This window comes from Sturnira hondurensis, unplaced genomic scaffold (assembly GCF_014824575.4).
Source record: "Sturnira hondurensis isolate 20B ecotype Veracruz unplaced genomic scaffold, ASM1482457v3 Scaffold0010428, whole genome shotgun sequence".
Lineage (NCBI taxonomy): Eukaryota > Metazoa > Chordata > Mammalia > Chiroptera > Phyllostomidae > Sturnira > Sturnira hondurensis.
The window spans coordinates 9282644-9303440 of record NW_028083059.1 but is presented as its reverse complement, the minus strand read 5'-3'; the positions used below and the strand labels follow the sequence as shown (position 1 = coordinate 9303440).

General features: G+C 34.1%; 1 protein-coding gene across 2 annotated transcripts in view; it reads left to right on the top strand.

The window, feature by feature from the left end:
- Nucleotides 1-6440: 6440 nt before the first annotated feature.
- Nucleotides 6441-20797, top strand: part of EPHA6 (EPH receptor A6) — an 898848-nt gene continuing 884491 nt past the window's right edge. Inside the window, exon 1 of one of the 2 annotated variants that reach the window (XM_037058993.1) lies at nucleotides 6441-6916. In XM_037058993.1, the coding sequence (XP_036914888.1) occupies nucleotides 6535-6916 (382 nt within the window). In that variant the 5' untranslated portion in view covers nucleotides 6441-6534. The remainder of the gene's footprint in view (nucleotides 6917-20797) is intronic. The other variant, XM_037058992.1, reaches the window with a different exon arrangement.

Here is a 20797-nt window from a genome sequence, read left to right as displayed (position 1 = left end):
AAAAACTATTTTCACAGCACCTAAGAATAGGTTCAAAATATGTGTAAATATGTGTTATTCATATATAAAATTATGAATTGTTTATTTTTATCTTTAATAAACAGAAAAAGAACTAGATATTATTTTTACAGTTTATATATGAATTAAATAATCAATTATGAAAATGTAATAGAGATGGTAAATTTTACCAAAAAATAAATATATTTATAAATGTACACAATAACTGCATTTTATAATTTAAAAATATAATTTATTTTATATGTAAATTATATATTTATATAACTATAAACATAATCTATAAGTATTTTAAATATACACAATTTATAAATACTATTTATACACAATTATATAAATATAAATATTTATTGGATTATTATAAGTAATTATTTATAAATGAATTATTAGTTAGCACATATTTTTGTAGGGATGTAAAACAAATATCCACTGCTCTTTAAAGACATTTCAAGGTCCTTGGGAAGACTGGATGTGTGAGTCAGTCGAGAATATGAAGAATCATATACGAATGGTTAAATGATTGGTATAACTGAGTTATATAGAATTTTAAAACATCTAATAATTATAAGATGATATTCAGAAATGTTTATATTCCATGAAAAAATTTTAACAGCCAGAGTTAAGGAACACACTGTGATTAAAATAACATAGAACTCCTGACATAAAGGGTAAATGTGAGGCATATTATGTTTTTATTGGGCTGTTATAGGTCACTTAGAAATACAATGAGCATCACTTAAGACTGTTCATTTTTTATCAAGTTTAATATACACAAATATACAGAACTTAAAAAATGCAAACATAGCTCTTGATTTGAAACTAAATTGAAATATTAAAATACATTTTTATAAAAACTTTACCCATAAAATCCAACTTGATACATGCATTAAGAAATCACTTTTATTCTTCTGATACTTTATCTCTGATTTGATTGTAGTAAAAAAACATATTTTGCATTATTTGTATCAAAGTAATTAAAACATTTAGTTGACAATGGTTATTAATATGAATATTATCAACATATTCCACATTTAAGTATTTGAAATATTCAAGTATTTTTATTGAAATCTCTATCTTTACCATTTCTTGAAGCAGGCATGCAGTTATAAGAGTCAACAAGACAAAATACTAAGTTTTTTTTGACAGACTAACTTGCTACCTGAATAGAAATTAATAGCAGTAGTCTTGTTACAGTGTTATTTTATTTATTATGGAAATAATCATGCATAGTTTAATATATAAAGAGTTTTTTTAAGGTGTTTTTTCCTCTATCATTCATCGTTTACTGTTTGAATTTTAGAGTATGCACTTCAGTGATACTCTTTATGATTGACTGAAAAAACTGTTTTGACAGGGCTGGTTATTCTGGGGCATGAAGAATAAACTAAATAATATGTTCCTAGTAAAATTTAAATAAATTTAAATACATCACTTAAAAACTTTCCTATATAATTTAGGTAAAAATATTTTTATAGGTAACTGATGTCACAGAGACATTAAGTAAGTTTCATTTTTAAAAATCCAAGTTAGTTTAATCTAGTTGTATTATTTGGCTATGTACATAACATTAGTATTGTATTTGATGTTAGTAAAAGTTCATGCACTAGTATTCAGAGAACAAATCAATCTAAACTTAGAGTAAGTTTAACTTAAGCAAAAGTAGTAACTATAGATATCTACATCTAAGAGGGAAGGGGTATGATTCCTTTCCTCTTATATAACTATAATAATTTGGAACTTTATTAGAGGATATTATACAATGAGTTGTATTGGAATAATTCATATATCAGTGCCCTTCAATATAATATGAATTTCTGATCATTAGGAACTAAATATAATAATCTTTGTACCTTGTTCATAATGCTCAGCACAAATGCACATGAAGTCTCACTTGGTAAATAGTTACTGAATTAGGGAAGTACTAGAACGAATGTTTTCATTTAATTATAAACACACATTCATATATGTTATTTCTATAAATGATGTGTATATGACATATACATATATTTTTCTTTTACTATAAAAGAGCATACACAATAGAAAATGCAGTATCACAGTAGAACAAATCATAGTTTATTTAATGTAGTTTCAAGTTGATTTTTTTTCTGTGAGGTTTTCAAGATTTGATGTGCTGAAAATACAGTAAAATACCCAGTGTTGTTTTTAATTTCTTTCACAAAAATATTAACATCCTAATATCAAACAAAAAATTCTAAAATGTGTTTTTTTTCTCCTAATTGCATATTTTCTTAAAGCAAAGGCCCTCAAATTAATTATATTTATTTTGTGGCTTTTTTTACTTTAGCTGTCCACAGGCTAAAACATACAATTTAATCTTTTAATTAATTTCTATTTTAAAGTTAATAACATGGCAATAGTAATACTGTTTGTGGCATATCTCTAAATTTTATATTAACAAAAAAGAATTAGACGATTGTATTGAAACTATTAAACTAATATATTAAGTGTGCTTTGACATACTTGAGGATTAACATTCTTTTTATTTATGTTGCTTCTACCTTGACCTTAGACAATGAAAATTACATATATAAATGCAATAACTTACTCTTCTATCAGAATAAAATACTTAATACTTTCTCAAACCTTTAAACATGATGAGTATTAAACCCTATAATCCTTTTTTTCTGAAAGGGATTAATTGCATGTTAAGTCTTTCCTCCTTTATCATATTAAAAAGCAAATAGTATTTGTGAATACCACTATTTCTACTATAAGTGAAAGCTTAGAAAAATTTTTAGTGTCAAATAATTCTATTTAACAAAATATAATTATTCTTACCAGAATCGAGACCAATGATCTGAAAGAATACAAAAGAATTGTGAACAACATAGTATTGAAAAATGAGACATGAATGCTTATCTGATTATAGGTATGATTTAAACAGACAAGTGCAGATAAATCCACATTGAATATTGCATCTGGTTCAATGAGTAGCTTGTAATTTTGAAACTGTCACATGTCAGCAAATACATCCACACTGCTAGAAAGTCAAAAGGAAGTACATTTCTGTTAAGTGCTATTGCTTTTAGCTCACATAAGATAACCATGACAATATTTAAAATAAAAAGTTAGCTTTTCAAAACAAATTATTTTACTCATATGACCATTAACTCTTGTCTGAATGAAGATAACTGAGCATTTGAAAAGAGCTCTACAAATATTTTAAAATTAATACACATATGTACATTGTATATATGTGTGTATATAAATATATATGTATATAACCAGTAACACAAATAGTCAAATGGTTATGGTAATTCTGTTTACAATCACATTTTGAAATTGATAATCATGTTACACCCATGGAATCTCCTTATATTCTAAAGTCATGATAATTACATTTCAGTTCATCCTCTTTGAGTTTTTACTTGAGGATATGATCTTCTAGATAATTCAATAGACAATACCTAAATATATGAAGCATGTTTAATATTGGGGAAAATGTCATAATTAATTTTTTCTGAAAAACTCAAGCCAAAATATGAGTATCAATTATTCAACCAGTTAAAAGTAATATACCATAATTGATTCTGACTTATTTAAACCAAAATTGTGAATTTAGGTGAAATGTAGTTAGAGGAGATGATAGAAATCCAGTTTAATCAAGCTGTTTTTGTTACTCTGAAGTAATAGTTGGTTCCACAGATTGTACCATGATTGGTAACTAAGTGTGAGTCCTGGAAATGAAACTTAGCTTTTATGTACTTTTTTCCCCTCTTCTTCCTTTCTTCTTTCCCTTCTCCTTCTCATTCTCCTTTTCTTTCCTTCTCCTTCCCCTTCCTTCCTTCCTTCCTTCCTTCCATCCATCCATCCATCCATCCGCTAGAACCATTCCCCTCTAGCCTAACTTAAAAATAAGCTTATTTGTGTTTTATATTCTATTCTTCAAAATGTTATACTCAAGTAAACTATCAGAATTTAAAATTTTGATATTATTTTTACTCTAGGAATTTTTTCCCATTTAAAAAAATCTTCTTGCAAGTCTAATTTTAAAAAATGAGAAGTTTATTTAGTACTAGATTAGCATGGTTTACATTTCTAAGGTAATAGTATCATTCTAAGATAATAGTATATACATTTCCTCAGATTATAAGAATATAGTGTATTTTATCATTTATACGCAGTGTCCTCTTTGGACACAATTTTTCTCTTAATAAGTTGTTATGAAGTCTATAAAACTATTCACTGTAGGTCAACATTTAAAATTCAAATTTAATTATAAAAAGGTCATGGAAATATATTCTTTGACGGTACAGTACATAAAAAGATAATTTTCAACCAAAACATTAGTATAATAAATCATTAAACTTTTAAGAACATTACTTAGTCATAATGATTTATACTGTACTTTAGTCCTTTAATTTTACAGTTTGTTAGTTATAAATTCAGTTTACAAATGCCCATGTGGTCAGTCGATATCAGTAAGAGTGGTAAAATCAGTAGCAAAATAAGATTTTACTTATTAAAATACCAACATATAAATCCATACTAGTTTATTTTTTCAGAAGTGATTTGCACACATTTAAATTGGCGTGGACACCTTTAGAGAGGCAAAGCCGCGTTTGAATTCCTAATAGGAGTGAAAGTACAGTCACCAATTAAAAACCTTCTTCACATTCTCAAAATCACTTGCATTTCACATTTCTCTCCACGCAGCTGAATTAGACGTAGGGCATCTTTTGCATCTCTTTGCCTCCAACTGAAACCCCTTCAACTGTAGAATGTGACACAAACATCCAAGTCGGAAAAATATCTAAGGGGAGGGTCCTTTCTTTGTGGGAATTCTCTAAGCGTGGAACACTGACCCTCCGCTCCTTCATCCACCACTCTCCCAGCTGGTGCCACTGGGCCATCTCCCAACTTGTACCACTGGGCCATCTCCCTCCCGTGCCCTCTGCCCTCTTTGACCATTTCCTCTACCCTTTGTAATGCCGCCGCTTTCTCTTCTCCGTTCACTTTTCTCCACTGCATACATATTTTTTCAAAACATTCTGGTGAGTGTTGAGGAGGAACTAAGTTCCTTACAGAAAGAAAATGAGGAGGGTAATAACAGCGAATAACGTATTAGAGAACTCCCCACACCAGCTATGTGGGCTCCTCCGTGCACCCTTAACGCATTATGTTTAGCTCGAGAGCATTCCTCTTTCCCTTAGGTTCCCCGCCGGAGGAGCTGTCCCCACCTGCGAACACTGAAGGCATTTTTGTTGTCCACTAACCCCCTCTAGCGCCGAACTGACAGCATCCGAGCCGCGGCTGCCAGCGGAGCGCCAGGCTTGGCAGAGCTCAGCAGCGCTCCGGACTCGCGCCCTGCCCTCCGTACCCGCACCGGCCTCCGAGCGAGTGTGGAGGCTAGGGACGCGGAGCCCCTCTCCTTGATATCCCTACGCACTGCCCGGCCCGGGCACGAGGGCCGCCTGGCTCCACCGAGTAACCAGTGCGCGGGTTACTGACCTACTCCTCCGAGCGCTGGGAGGGAGTGGGTGCCGCGAGAAGACGGCTCACGCGCGAGAGCGGTCAGTCCGCCACGAACTCGGTGCCGCCGTGGATGTGGCCACGCGCCGCTCAGCCCTGGGACTACTCGGAGCACGCGGTCCGACGCTGCCACGCCGCGGACGCTCCGGGCCCTGGGACTCCCAGCCCCCACGGCGGCGGCGATGCTCGTGACCTCCATCGCGCAGTTCCCACCGCGCGGCGACGCGAAGACCTCAGGGGAGCCCGGTGCCAGGCACCCGACCACATTCAGCCTGAAGTGACTGTCCTCCGCTGCTGGCTCACTGCCTTTGCTTTCCTAGGACTTGAGGCAGCGAAGGAGGCCACAAAGCTGAGGCTCTCGCAGTGGTGGGCAAGTTTGGACAACCCACGCTGAGGAGCCGTCCGGCTGGTCCACCGCCACCTAACTCGCCCCGGACTGGGAGAGCTTGGCCGCGGCACTCAACCCTCCAGCGGCGGCGATGTGGAGAAATCTGGGGGAGGTGGTGTCGGGGGCTGACCAGCCTAAATCACTGGGCGCGGCTGCTGCCAAGCGAGGAGCAAAGTGCTTGGGGGACTGAGAGGGGCCTCAGAAACGCCCAGAAACCGGCGGCCGAGGCCGAGGCGCTGCGCAGATGCGGCCGAGTTGGAGATCTCAGCGGTGCGAGCCACTGCCGTCGCCACACCGACGAGGGGCTGAGGACGCAGTTCGATAGGTGGCTCGGACCACTCCCGGCCCCACGTTAATAGCTCGGCTCTCCCCCCCACTGGCCGGAGGAAAGTTCCCGCGGCCCCAGCCTGGTCTCACAGCTGCTGCGCCTCCTCAGCTTTTGGCTTAGCAAGTGCCCACTTCAGTCTGGAGAGGCGCTCCGGCCGCCGCACCTGGTCGTCCTCTCCCCAGCCGCGCCGCGTGGCGCCCTTCCCCGCCCCTCGTTCCCCTCCCCCAAACCACAGCCCTGGCTCCTTCCTGCGCGCGCGCTCTCCCAGGCCCAAGTGAATAGTCCTCGCGCGAGCGGGACACGGTGGTGGATGCAATTTCGTTCCCCTACAGCCGCCAGGAGTTCCCTGGTGCCGCAGGCAGCGTCCTCCTCCGAAGCAGCTGAGCCTGCACCTGGGCAGCCTGGACCTTCCTGCCCTGCCCTCGGGGCCTCGCGCGGGGGGCGCCTCGGGACACCCCCTGCGGCCCGGGTGGAGGAGGAAGAGGAGGAGGAAGAAGAGGTGGACCAGGTTCTCTACCCTACACCGAACACCTGGCTGTGCTGCTGCCACTTATCTTTTAGGGAGAGAAGACGAGAGCCGGGGAGAGCCATGGGGGGCTGCGAAGTCCGGGAATTTCTTTTTCAATTAGGTTTCTTCCTGCCTCTGCTGACAGTTTGGCAGGGAGACTGCAGTCACGTCTCCAACAACCAAGGTAAGGGACCGAACGGAAAAGCGAGAGGGAATGGGAGGAGGTGGGTGGTATGAGGACCCGTGTATTGGTCGCTTCCTGCAGGTAACTTCGTCCCGAGATTGTCTTCCCTGGGCTCGCCCCACGAGGGGGTCCAGGATGCCCCCTCACCACAGCGCCTGGTCCACATTGCCTCGGACCTGCGACCCCACCAGCTGCGGTCTCTACTGTTCGAAATGTCTTTAGAGGGATGCGTGAGCCTGAGCGATAGTTGAGTCCCACCACTGGCGGTAGCGGGACCACTCTTTGCTGCGCTGCCTCTACTGGAGGCCAGTCTTCCGGACACATGCTTAATGGAGACTTTGGCTCTTGGCGGTCCCTCCTGGCTGGGTTACGTGTAGGGTCTCTCACTCGCCTTCAGGAAAGCAAATCACTTCCGCTCTATCCTGTGACCAGATGTTAGCCTTTGCCTCCGGTAACTCAGCCGCCCTTGCCTCGCTGCAGCCAGTCCCCATGACCCAACCAGACATGTTTGAATCATTTGCTAGACTAGGTATCTGTGCTTGTGGTTTCTCTCTTCATTGTGCACAGAACGGGTGGAGGGAAATAAGCGTTAGGTGTGAATATCCAAGCTGTGAATATCCTATTCCTAAAGTCCAGTCTCTTAGATATTTTTGGAGGAAGATTGTTTCTGTAGGTAAAGTGTTGAAAATGAAGGTGAATAGTGTGTGGAAAGTGAAAGTCAGGTTTGTCAAATGGAAAACACTTAGAATTTCTGAACATTTTCTTTTCTTCTGTTCAAACAGTTTTTATGAGATACAGCTCATTGGATTTCTGCTACGATTGTTTAAAGATCTATAACAAATATCACCTGCAATATCTGAGTCCTCTTAGCATAAGCAGCAAACAACCATAAAAGTTTTCCAGCATGCATTTGGCTGAATGCTCTCACTGGCAATGTGATGGCCACCAATATGTCACCTGTTCTGTCACACTTTTCTAAAGACTTCAAATAAAAAACTTCAGTTACAGTTATTATTTAACAAATTAGGCCTCAGGATAATTTGCAGATATAACAATGGAGGCCAGATGACATAAGAGTGTGCGCTTTTTTTGTGATGGTGAGGTTAAGAGAGAAGGCAAGTAAAAACCTATACGACCATTTAATTCTATTTAGAAATACTCAGAATCAACATTCATTTGTTTTTATACATTTTGTATTTTTGGCAAGTTTTCCTAGATATTTCTTTTGTATTTCTGCCAGATTGCAACTGCAGATGCATATGTAAATTTGGGAATCACACACAACCATTGTGGCTTTGAGATGTGTCAAATAATAAGTGTCCCATTATAGTACCATACTCTCCTATGGCCTATGGCAGTGTATACCTTCACACACATCCTTCATTTGTTTGTAAGAGCTATGGACATTCAGTGTTGAAGTAGTTAACTTAATCTCCTTGTGTGAAAAACATTGTTAAAAATAACATAATTATTTACTTTATCTTTTTATTTTTTAGAAAACTTTTTAATTATTGGAAAGTCAGATGTTTATATTGTACTCTATTGTTAGTAACTAGAGCTACTAATAGAGATGTATACTTTGAGAGTCACGTTTATTAGAATTATCTAAAAGTTTTTTCCATGCTGTAGTTTCCCTCAGTCAACATTTATTTATTCATTAAGTGCCTATGAGACACCAGGAACCACCTTAGGCCCTGGAGGATACTAACATAAATACAATATATATCTGAATCTGCAAATAACGCAAGTGCCATTCTACCAAAATCTGTCAGGTGTTGATGTATGACCTTTCAGATGTTCTTGTTAAAATTAAGGACATAGAAGAGTTACTTGTTAACTTCTTCCAGTAATTTTTATCTATTGTGATTACTTTCCCATCATTTTAAAACACATTTTATCTAAACTGTTTACCAAATATATATAATTCATGGGTATTTTTTATTAGTTAGCTTAACTTAGTGTTAGTGAATGGGCATTACTCAGTTTACCCATCTGTCATGTAGGTTACTCATCATTGGGTAATGTTTACCCATCATTAAAGATAGTCTACTAAAACTCTTAATTTGAATTTCTATTAATACAGTAAAAACACAGGCTATGCATAAGATTACTCTTGGCTAAAATAATACCTACAGTGTAAGTTGGGTAAAATTTAGAGGAGTTCTTCAAAAGAAAATTAAAGAGAAAGTTTGCTCTGATTGTTTCATTAGACATAAATGTTTGCTTATAAAATGCTGTTACAACGTAAGTCACAGTGTTTAGAAATTATGCCTTATTATACCCTGGAATAACTTTCAAATACCAAAGTGATCACACTAATAGCTAATAAAAATATCAGACTTAAAAATGTTATTCTTATAAGTACTTTGGGCATATTTTGTTAATTTGTAGTTTTATAGATAACATGAAACAAAGTATAGCTTACCAATTTTTAAACATTGGCATTACAGAATTATGTTATGTACATAATATAGAGAGATTAACATGAAGTATAAATTAGATTTCTAGTATACATTATGAATATAAGTAATATGGTTAGCAGTTAATCTCAAGTAAATGATATTCATTTTCTTAGTAACTTCATCTTAAGAGCTAATGGAATTCATGTTTTATTTTTAAAATTTGTTATTTTATGAATGCTAAAATTTTATTTTTGTATTACTTGCCTTCTGATTAAAGATATTAACAAAATAAAAATTTTAGTGCTTTTTGTCCATTTTGACCAAATTATATAAAGCTCTTTATGGTTAAAATGAGTGGACTCACCTTCTTCCCGCCTTCTAGTTTTTCTGACTTAGAATGGGTAAAATAATGATAATGACAAAAAAATGAACTAGCTCATTTTTAACATGGTGTTTAACATGTTGCTAAGAGTAACTTCACTATAGTAAGCAATCTTTCCTCTTGTCTTTTAACTGGCTGTGAAACTGTGCACTATAAAGAGAAAATAAATCAATTTGACTCTCTCTTCCTATTACCCAACCTCCTTGAATTGATTAGAAGGTAGAGTTGCTTCCCAGATCACTCATCTGTTTAGTAAGTGAAAACATGATTTGTATTTATATTTCTCTTATTCTTAATAATTTACCCTGTATTTTAAGACAACAGTGTTTAGTAAGAGTTGGTGATTTTTATTTTAAAATAACAAATTTTGTCTTCTTAATGTCTATAAACATTTATACATATATTGACACTTAGGTGAATATAAAACAAAATCTTGTTTCATATGTAAATAACCATGTTTATTAATTATAGCAGTTAGTAGCCACCAGGAGTTTATTTATTCAAAGATCAGTTTAGCAAATAGTGTACAGCCTGAAAGAGTTGATGTCAATCTCAGGGTGTGGCTCATTTTCCAAAAATCATCAATCAGATACTAAAGTAATTCATTAAATCAAAATATGGCTTGGATGCAAGAATGTAGAGACTTCAGTTTACTATCAAGATTGTGTGAATTTATCTCCCCCACACCCCTGTTCCCAGGGAGTTCAGTGATAAGTGAAACAAGCAAAACAGTACTCTGACTTGTTAGTTTCACTGAATTTATTATTTAGGCCAAAGTGAGTGTAAAATTCAATTAAGTTGTGTATAGATATAGGTGAACATACCTGAGCAGAAATATACCCGCTTAATAAAATCTGTAGCCTACAATTAGTAGAACTGTTGTAAGTATTGTTCACAAATTATAAACCTGAATATTCTAATGGGAATAGAAAGAAAAGAATTGAAATTTTTTTAGAAAGTTCAAAACTGACCTTTCCTGAATATATTCAAAATTTTGTTAAATAAGGAAAACTGGATGATTTAATAATAATTCTAAAAGAATTTAACTTAGATAAAATTCATTTTCAGGTATAAACTATTCATAGTTGTAAAGGTACAGGAGATTATAATCATATGCCTTCCTGTAACCATAAATATAAAAGCAACTTGGGATGTAATTTTATCATACATTTATAAATTGAAATGTCATTGTGTAATTAGTTGTTATGATTAGTATCTGAAGTGGAAAAATAAAATGTCTTTAATATGCATTGATCGTCTAAGTGTTATTTGCCCTGGGTTTGGGATATGACTGTATCTGAAGACATTTTCTTGCAAAATAATTATGCAGTGTTATTTAAAGATCCCTTCTTCAAACTGAAAGGAACATGAATAAAACATTTGGATTTTCCTAAGAGGGAAAAAATATATATTTAATTGTATAAGACAAAATTAATGGTTAAATCACACCTTTCTACTGTTTTTAGATTTTGAACTTTTAAATTAAGAATTTGTGTTACTTTATGTTAAAAGGTTAAATGTTAGGAAAATGTTAGAGTAAAATTATTTGTTTCTTCATTCACCATTACAAGTGTAAACCACTACCAAAAGCATCATAGATTTCTTCTATTTCCTTCTACCAATCCTCTTTCCCTGCTGTGGGCATCATATCTCAATCACACTCTTTCTCTCTTCACATATATGAGTACTTGTAACTAGATTGTCCATCTGTCCCAAGTGGTGAAAGAATAGATCCTGTTTTACACTTCTACATCAACAAACCTCTACAGTAATAGAAGTTTTTCACTGTGTTCTTGATTCAGCATTTCTTGAGAGTATAAATATGGTGGAAATCAATATATATAGTTAAGTAATCAAACTGGGTTTACTTTGTCCAGTGTACATTGTCAATCATATAATCAAACTAAATTTATACATCTACAGTATTTTTAATAAAGATTGTATTATTTAAGGCATGCAGCATGTGTATTACATCAGCATTCCAGTCAACTTGCAATTTCATTAAACTGACATTATTTCTTTAAAAATGGAAATTATATTACTTCTGCTTTTGCCTAATTTTATTAAGTATTGTTTTCTGGAATTCAATATTTGAATAATGGAGAAAAAGAGATAAGCAAGGCAAACATTGTCCATGCTCACATGGTATCTATTTCTAGTAAGGGGGCCTGACCGAAAAACATTAGGTAAAATGAAATGATAAAAGCTCTTAGATATTTTATGGAAGAAACAATAAAGGCATTGAGATAGAGAATAACAGGAGAGACCTGCTATTTTAAGTGTGATGGTTGGAAAGACCTATCTAGGGATGTGACATTTAAGTTACATTCTCAGGGAACAAAAAGAGCTAATTGTACAAAATGGGAAGAAGTACATTGCAGGTAGAGGGAACCGTTGGGGCAGTGACCTTGAAGGGAAGTGAGCTTGGTATGTTTGAAGGACTGAGCTCAGTGCGACTGGAGCTTACTGAACAAGGGATAGTAGTATGCCAGCTGTGAAAGATAGTCAGGAATCATGTCCCACAGAGAGGAAAATAAGCCGTAGTATGGAGTTGTATTTTAATATTTAAGTAAAATGTGAAGCTTCTGAGAGATTTTAAGCAATTTTCATTGTAAGAGCATCTTGGCTGGTGAGCAAAGAAATTAGAAGATGGCAAAGGGTAGAATTAGGAGTCTGTTGAGGTTGCCCAGGAGAGAGGTTATGGCGGATTGGCCTTGAGTAGTAGAGATATAAAGAAGATGGACTTGAGATATATTTTGGAGGTATAATTTATGGAACCATCTTATCTTTACAGAAAAATAAATGTAGATATTCAGCATTTAGGTTATTTTCCCAAGGGGCCCTAATAAAATTTCCAGTACTATAAAAATGACTTTACTATATAATTATTGGTAATAGATAGGACATAGGAGGTATGGCGTGAGTTATCCATTTTCCCCCTTATTTGGCTAAGACTGTGATTTAAAATACAATAGAATCTTCATAGTACAGTTTTGCTATTTCAAACTCTTGTACATAATATATATTTATTAGATGAAAATATAATTTGTTAATGCATTTCTAACTTGATAACTTTTCATGTATAGTTAGATTTCTTTCAGAGTCGGTAATGGCACAAACAGGTGGGGACAACGTCACAAAGCAATACAGTAATCCAGCAGGATTCTAGTTTTTAGCCAAAAAGAGCAGTATTTGGAAGTTTGGCTCATGTGCCAGTTTAATTCATTTCTGTTATGGTCATATTACTGTTACTGAAAACAAAAGAAATCTAAGTGATACTAGATATAAAATAGGTATGTTTTCAGACATTTTCTGTTAGTCTTCCTTTTTTTTTCTCAGTGTTTGTTTAAATGAAAAGAAACATCTAAGAGACCCAGAAAATGAGATTTTGGAATAGATGATGTTTTTGGTAACAAGGACAAGGGAAGAAACTATTAGATTTTCCATGAAATAATTGTAAGTTGCATGTAACTTTAAAAATTTCTCCAAACAACCCTGGCTGGTGTAGTTCAGTGGATTGAGCGTGTGCCTTATAAGCAAAGGATCGAGGTTCGATTCCCAGTCAGGGCACATGCCTGGGTTGCAGGCCAGGTCCCCAGTGGGGGACACGTGAGAGACAACCACACATTGTTATTTCTCTCCCTCTCTCCTTCCCTTCCCCTCTATCTGAAAATAAATGAATAAAAAAATTCCCCAAACAGTTAAATTATTCATTACTTAGAGTTGCCTTTAATAGTACTACAGGAATGAGTATATAGAAGCATACAGTCCTAACTTAAACAACGGTCATATATACTTGGTGTATATTTAGAAAATTCACACTTTGGAGATGCTTTATTTAAACATTTCCAAATATTCTTAAATACATATTTAAACAGTAAATCTTACAGTTTAGTATTTAGAATGTTCTGGAAAAATACTACTTTTATAGTTATTCTCTTTGATAAATATTATGTCTTATGGGATATACAATTTTAGTTTTCAATAATATTCTGAAACTAGTGAAACCATTCTTTTAACAGATATTTATTGAAGGCCTATTTAATAGCAAGTGTCCCAGCTATATGTTAAAAGAGAACTTTCCCTCCCAGAATATAAGATACAGTGAAGAGTTCCCAGTCTCCTTCCAGATCTGACAAGAAAATTTTGTTTTTTTAAAAATTAGTTCCAAAACCAATGAGAAAACTTTAAAAGCACATTTGTTAAATATAATAATATATAACAGTACTGGTGATCAACCGTCATAATATAAAGCATGTGACATGTATTAGAAAGTAGTATCTACTATTTCATTAGTAGGTATTACTAATAGTATTTCATTAGTATTTCATTTTATCTCAGAGTTAAAATAAGTCTCTCAAAAAATCACATGGTAAGCATCTCCCTTGTGTTCTTAGGCTAGGTTCTTAGGCTACAGTGATGATTATCATACAGTCTCTGCTCTTTAGAAACTCAGCCTGCTCTGTTGATGTTATATGCCTTTGAATGGCTGATGTTAACTCTCTAATTACTTGATTTTTATAAGATGAACACTTTTATAGTAAATTATATTATGTGGTAGAGAAGTAAATAAATACTGTCAACCATTATATGTGTTTTATTTGTAAAACTGAGTTTTCTCATATTAGTTTTCTGTATATGTGGGTACACATTGTATTTAATTACATGAACAGAAAACATAAATATGTATTTTAAAAACATTCATGTATACAAAACAAGTATTTCACATATGCATGGCATTCCATGGACTGATATGTGGAGTTTTTGTTTAAAGAATATTAGACTGGCTTATTCTGATTTGTTTATTTAAGGTATGTTAATTATTAAAAACAGTAATTCATATTAAAGGTATAAGTTTCTTTCCAGTATCAAATTAGTATTTGATACTAGTAAACATACCTCTTGATTGAGCTTCAGAGTGAGAATTGTGATGAAAGTGTGTATTTTAAGTACATGTCCAGAAAAACATTCAGCTACTTTCCTAGGATACTGTTGAGTTCTCTGGCCATTGGCCTGTCTGATGACCCATACTTAGTGGATATGACTGAAAACATGTTGCTTTTCCTCCTATTTCATTTCATAGCTTTAGGAGTAAAAGTCATGCTTAACTTTTTTAGGGTTATTTTTTCTCTTTTTATTAAATTTACTGGGGTGATATTATTAATAAGATTATATAGGTTTCAACTGTGTATTTCCATGATACATGATCCGTATATTGTGTTGTGTGTCCACCATCCAAAGTCAAATCACTTTCCATCACTATATATTTGACCCCCTTTATCCTTTACTATTCCTTCAACCCCCTTCCCACTGGTAACTGACATATTGCTATCTGCCTATGAGTTTTTATTTGTTTTTCTTCTTTGTTCATTTGCTTTCAGTTTTATATCCCACATATTGAAATCATGCTTCTTAACTTTTTTGCCTGGCTTACTTTGCTTAGCATGATATTCTCAAGGTCTGTCTATATCTTTGCAAATGGCAGTATTTCATAGTTTCTTGTGGTTGAGTAATATTCCATTGTATATATGTATTACATCTTCATCCAATCATCTACCAAAAGACACTTGTTGTTTCTATGTCTTGGCCACCATGAATAATGCTTCATTGAACTTAGGGATGTGTATGTTCTTGCAAATAAATGTTTTTATTTTTTTTCGGGTAGGTAACCAGAAGAGGGGGTGCTATGTCATATGATAACTCTATTAATTCTTTGAGGAACCTTTATACTATGTTTTCCATAGTGGCTGTACCAGTTTACATTCCCAAGTGCGATGAATGAGGGTTCCTTTTTCCCCACCACCTTTCCAACACTTGTTATTGTCTTGTTAATAGACATTCTAATTGGTGGAGATGGTATCTCATTTGGTGGAGATGGTAGATTTGATTTGCATTTCCCTAATAGCTAGTGAAGTTGAGCATCTTTTCAGGTATTTGTGGGCCATTTGTATGTCTTCTTGGGAGATGTGTCTGTTAGGTCCTCGGCCCAATTTTTAATTGGATTGTTTGTTTGATGTTGAGTTGTATGAGTTCTTTATATATTTTGGTTGTTAACCCCTTGTTGGAGCTCTTGTTTGCAAATATCTTCTCCCATTGGGTTGGTTGCCTTTTTGTTTTGTTGAAAGTTTCTTTTGCTTTGCAGAAACTTTTTAGTCTGATATAGTCCCATTCATTTATTTTGGCCTTTACTTCCCTTGCTTTGTGGTCAAATTCATAAAATCTTCTCTAAGATTGTGGTCTATAAATTTAGTACCTATGTTTTTTCCTATTTACTTTATTGTTTCAGGTGTTATGTGTAAGTCTCGATCCATTTTGAATTAATTTTTTATATGAAGGCAAAAAGCAGTCTAGTTTCATGCTTTTGCATGTGGCTTTCCAATTTTCCCAGCACCATTTATTGAAGATTTTCCCCTCCATGGTATGTTCTTGGCTCCTTTGTAAAAAATTATTGGAGAAAAAATGTATGTACATGTAATTTTATTCCTGGGCTCTCAGTTCTGTTCCATTGGTCTGTGTGTCTGTTTCCATGCTTATTTTTTGATCATAGGAGATTCAAAATAACATCTCCTTAGAAGATTAATGTTTAGGAGGCAGAAATAGCTAATTAATTACTTTGCTCTTGTAAAGTATCTTTGTACATAACTAATAAAAAGTAATCACTGATATAAATATCTACATTTAATTTATTTAATTAATTTACTAATAACAGTAGAGAATGATTCTTTCAGGTTGACTATAGTATATTATGATACTTATATTTTGTGATGCAAGAGCATTGCAAAGAAAAACATGGTATTATAGATAGTACAATATCTAAAATAAGGTAAAGCACTTACTATCCTAAAAAGTCAATGTATGGAAAATTTCTTACCTATTGTGATTATAATAGGCATAGTTAAAGCAAATTAATAAAGAGTAATATTTTGGCCCTGACTGGTGTAGCTCAGTGGATTGAGCGCGGGCCTGCGAACCACACGATCGCGGTTCGATTCCCCATCAGGGCACATGCCTGGGTTGCAGGCTAGTTCCCGGTTCCTGGCAGGGGACGCAGGAGGGTCCACGTATGATAAATAACCATACATGGATATTTATCTCTCTCTCTCTCTCTCTCTCTCTCTCTCTCTCTCACCCCCCTTCCCTTCCCCTCCCCTCTAAGATAAATAAATTAAAAAATAAAAAAAAGTAACATTTTGTATACTAGGAAATAAAAAGGCACTATATTAGTATGTATTCTAATTATCTAAAATTGATTGAAATGATTGTCCCCAAATTGGAGTTGAATTATAGCTTAAAATCACTTTGATTTTTACTTTTAAAGAGAAAAATTTTTTCTCGTGCTGCTATAATATTTTAATATTGCTAAAGATAATAAAAATGAAGTATATAATTAGTGAATTAAACTATGTAAAGGCCAATAAATAAGTTATTCTAAAACTTAGTATCTCAGAACTCTGAATTTATTTTAAGTATAAAGAACTATCTATAAAGGTATCAAAATGAAAGAAAAATAAGGATAGGTACAAAGCTGAATTGTGGTACTATTCTAAAAATGAATCTACTTAGTTCCTGAGTCTTTCTTGTTCTATATATTGAACAGTACTATCAGTCAGATCCCTTAATCTCTGCAGGTACAGAAATGTCCACTGACAACAAATCTTAGCTCAAACTTTTTAAAAAAGAAAACATCTAAAATTTCCTTCTACTCTTTCTCCACCTCTGAATTTAGAGTATACTCAGGTAACATTTATCTTGTGAATGCAAGTGAACATGCTTAGTAGTTGCCATTAAGTGTGATGGGAAATAGCTGATCACACTAGTAGAGAGCATTGAACAAAATCATAAGAGTTCTGTTAATTTCTAAAATTAAAATCTGTATTTAATCCAGTTGTTAACAGTTAGTATAATACCTGAAAAAAAAACAGAGTGTAATAGTCAGGAGAATTTTTGAATACTAGAATATTTAATGAGGAAAGGTCACTGTTACCTTGGCTGTTTTATATGCTCAATTTAATGAGGGAGCAATCAGAAAGAGATCTCAAATTCAATCACAAAAGGAAACACAAAATTTCAGTAGTGTATATTATTGCTTTAAGCAATAGCATATTGCTTAGCATGGTTTAAAGTAAAAAATTAAGATGCTTTAATTTTATTGTTACATTCATGATGCTATGTTAGGATAAAAACATACCTGTAGTATAATAACTTACTATCTTAAAGTGTTATAGTATAATGACTTCATTTGGTAGGTTAGAAACACTGTAGATCACCTAGGTTATTAAAATAACAATTTGGTAGTTTGCTTAATAAAAATACATGTATAAATGCCTTTATAATATTCACTATTTTATGGCCAGAAATCTGTATATCGATGAATGTATGAATTGTGTTTTAGATGATTCAAGAGCCCCTTTTACCCAGTAAAGCAGAACTAAATTTAAGAATTAATTTTAAAGGTTAGTATTTTAAGGTTTAATATGCTTTTTAAAGCTAAGTGACATTTTTTAACTAAAAATGTTACTGAATCTTTAAATCTAATTAAATTTGTTAGCCTCTTTCAGTTATCAAGTTCTGATACTTTTTTTATTTCGATGTAGCTATAGTGACCTTTCGTTTTTTGTTTTTCATTTTTATTTTTATCACCTATATATAAACACTTTGGTTTTTAATTTATATGGTTTATTCATATACAATTTCCTAGCATTTTCAAGCTACATAAATAGTAAATGTATACTTACCCAATATTTAAATGAAATCTATTTATATCTGCTGTGTTTTTTCACTATGCTTGGCACAGGGAATAAAAACACAGACCACTGTCTGGAATTTCTGAGAACCTTATTTTTAACTAATGAGACTATTTATATGTTAATGAATAATTAAACATTAATTTATATATCAAAGCAATATAGATTTAGCTGTTTCATAAATAAGTTCACATTTATGAACTATTGCTTATAGAGATGAAAATATAAAAGTACTATTCTCAAGGATCTATGATTTAATATATGGAGACACTGAGAATAAATATTCATTCTATGTATTGGCCATGACTTTATGTGACTGCCAGAAATGAAATAAGATCTGCCCATGGACTCCACCCCACTCCCAACCTTAGGACAATGTTATGAAATATAGAAGAGATATACAGAACAGTTAAACACTATTGCTATAGCAAAGGTAAAATTAAGGGAAATAATATACAATTTTACAAACAACTAAAAAGCATGAGTTACTCATGGGAAATCAAAATTAATCTTATATTTGTCAGGATATATAGTGTTAATATATAAAAGTAATAAGATATTAAAATTAATGACACCTGCAGAAACCTCAAATTTTAAATTACTTTAAATTAGTTATTCTGAATCTAAAGATTGAAACCTATTCTGGATATAAATAAAAAATAACTATCCAAGTGAATAATGTCTTAGTTAAACATAAAACTTTTGCCCTCGCTGGTGTAGCTCAGTGGATTGAGTGTGGGCCTGCAAATTAAAGGATCGCAGTTCAATTCCCAGTCAGGGCACATGCCTGGGTTGCAGGCCAGTTCCCAGCAGGGGACTCACGAGAGGCAACCATACATAGATACTTCTTTCCCTCTCTCCTTCCCTTCCCTTCTGGAGATAAATGAATAAAATCTTCTAACAAATAAAAAATAAACATAAAACTTTTTAGGAAGGGGTATACTTGGCTTTTTCATTAAAACTTTTTTCATATCCTTTTTTTAAATTTTATTTTTCATGGAATTTATTGGAGTGACATTGGTAAATAAAATTATATGGTTTTAAGATGTGTGATTCTTTAACACAATATCTGTATATTGTGTTCACCACCCAAAGTCATGTGTCTTTCCATCACCATTTATTCCCCTCCTGCACCCTCGCTTTTATCATATTGTTCAAGAAATATTACATTTAATGATGGTGGCTTCTTTTAAAACTATGATAACTCAAAATCTAAATTTTAATGGATGATATGTTTTGTCTGCTGATTTTTTACTTTTAGATGAAGGTAAAATTGGCAATACCTATATGGTTTACATTATATGTTAGAGTTTAAAAATATTTCCATAGGTTTCTTGTCATCTTCTAACATATTAGTTCTGGTCTATTTTTATTCTCTTTTTTTCTAAATCTATTAAATGTTTGTTTTTAGCAGTGTTTCATAAGTAGAAATTGCTGATATTCTCTAATATTTACCTGGGAAAATTAGGTACAATACTCTTTGATGGGTCCTGTATTATGTGTTTGAGAAATAAGCTTGTAGAAGTGCATAGAGATAGAAATTACTGCCAGAAATTGACATATTTAAACAGAAAAAAATCAGTAGCAGATTATCCATGATTAGCTGTTGACATTTAAATTTGTGAATTAAGAATGTCAAAAAGCACTGAACACTATCAATTTAGTTTTTAAATTACAATAATATTCTTATTTTCAAATTATCATTTTGTAGCCCTCATCCTTCCTCCAACATAAATATCTATTTTAAAAATTAATTGAAATAATTATAGATCTTTTGATAAATTAGACTTTAATTATTGATTAAATGAAAAAATTATAGATCAGCCAGTGAACGAATGAATTGTTCATCCCTTTGCCTGCATCTAGGTTTGTTTTGTTGTTATTATCATTATTATAATACCCTAATGTAGGCCATATTTCTAACTTATAAAATATCTTAATAAAATATATTATGAATGTATTAATATAGTTGTCCTTCAATCATTATATAATATCTAGAATATGGTTGTTTATTGCTATGTCATTAAAGTCATTTTAACACTATGCCAGACTTACATCATAAGTCTTTCAGGTATTTTCTTCCACAACAGTTGATTACCAAGGCTATCAGAAAGTGACTTGTTGCCATACCTCACTAGACTGATTTTCTATACACCCCTTCACTGACACACAGTACTTATTATGATATGGATCCTATTCTCCAAATGCACCACTAGCTTGTTTGGAAGTTCTTATTCTGAAGTGGCACCAGATCTAGGAAGCTCATATGGTGCCTATAGCACTGAGGAATAAAACCACTAACTTTCTCTCTTACATATTTGTCATGTATATTTATTGTTCAAGTCCAGGATTA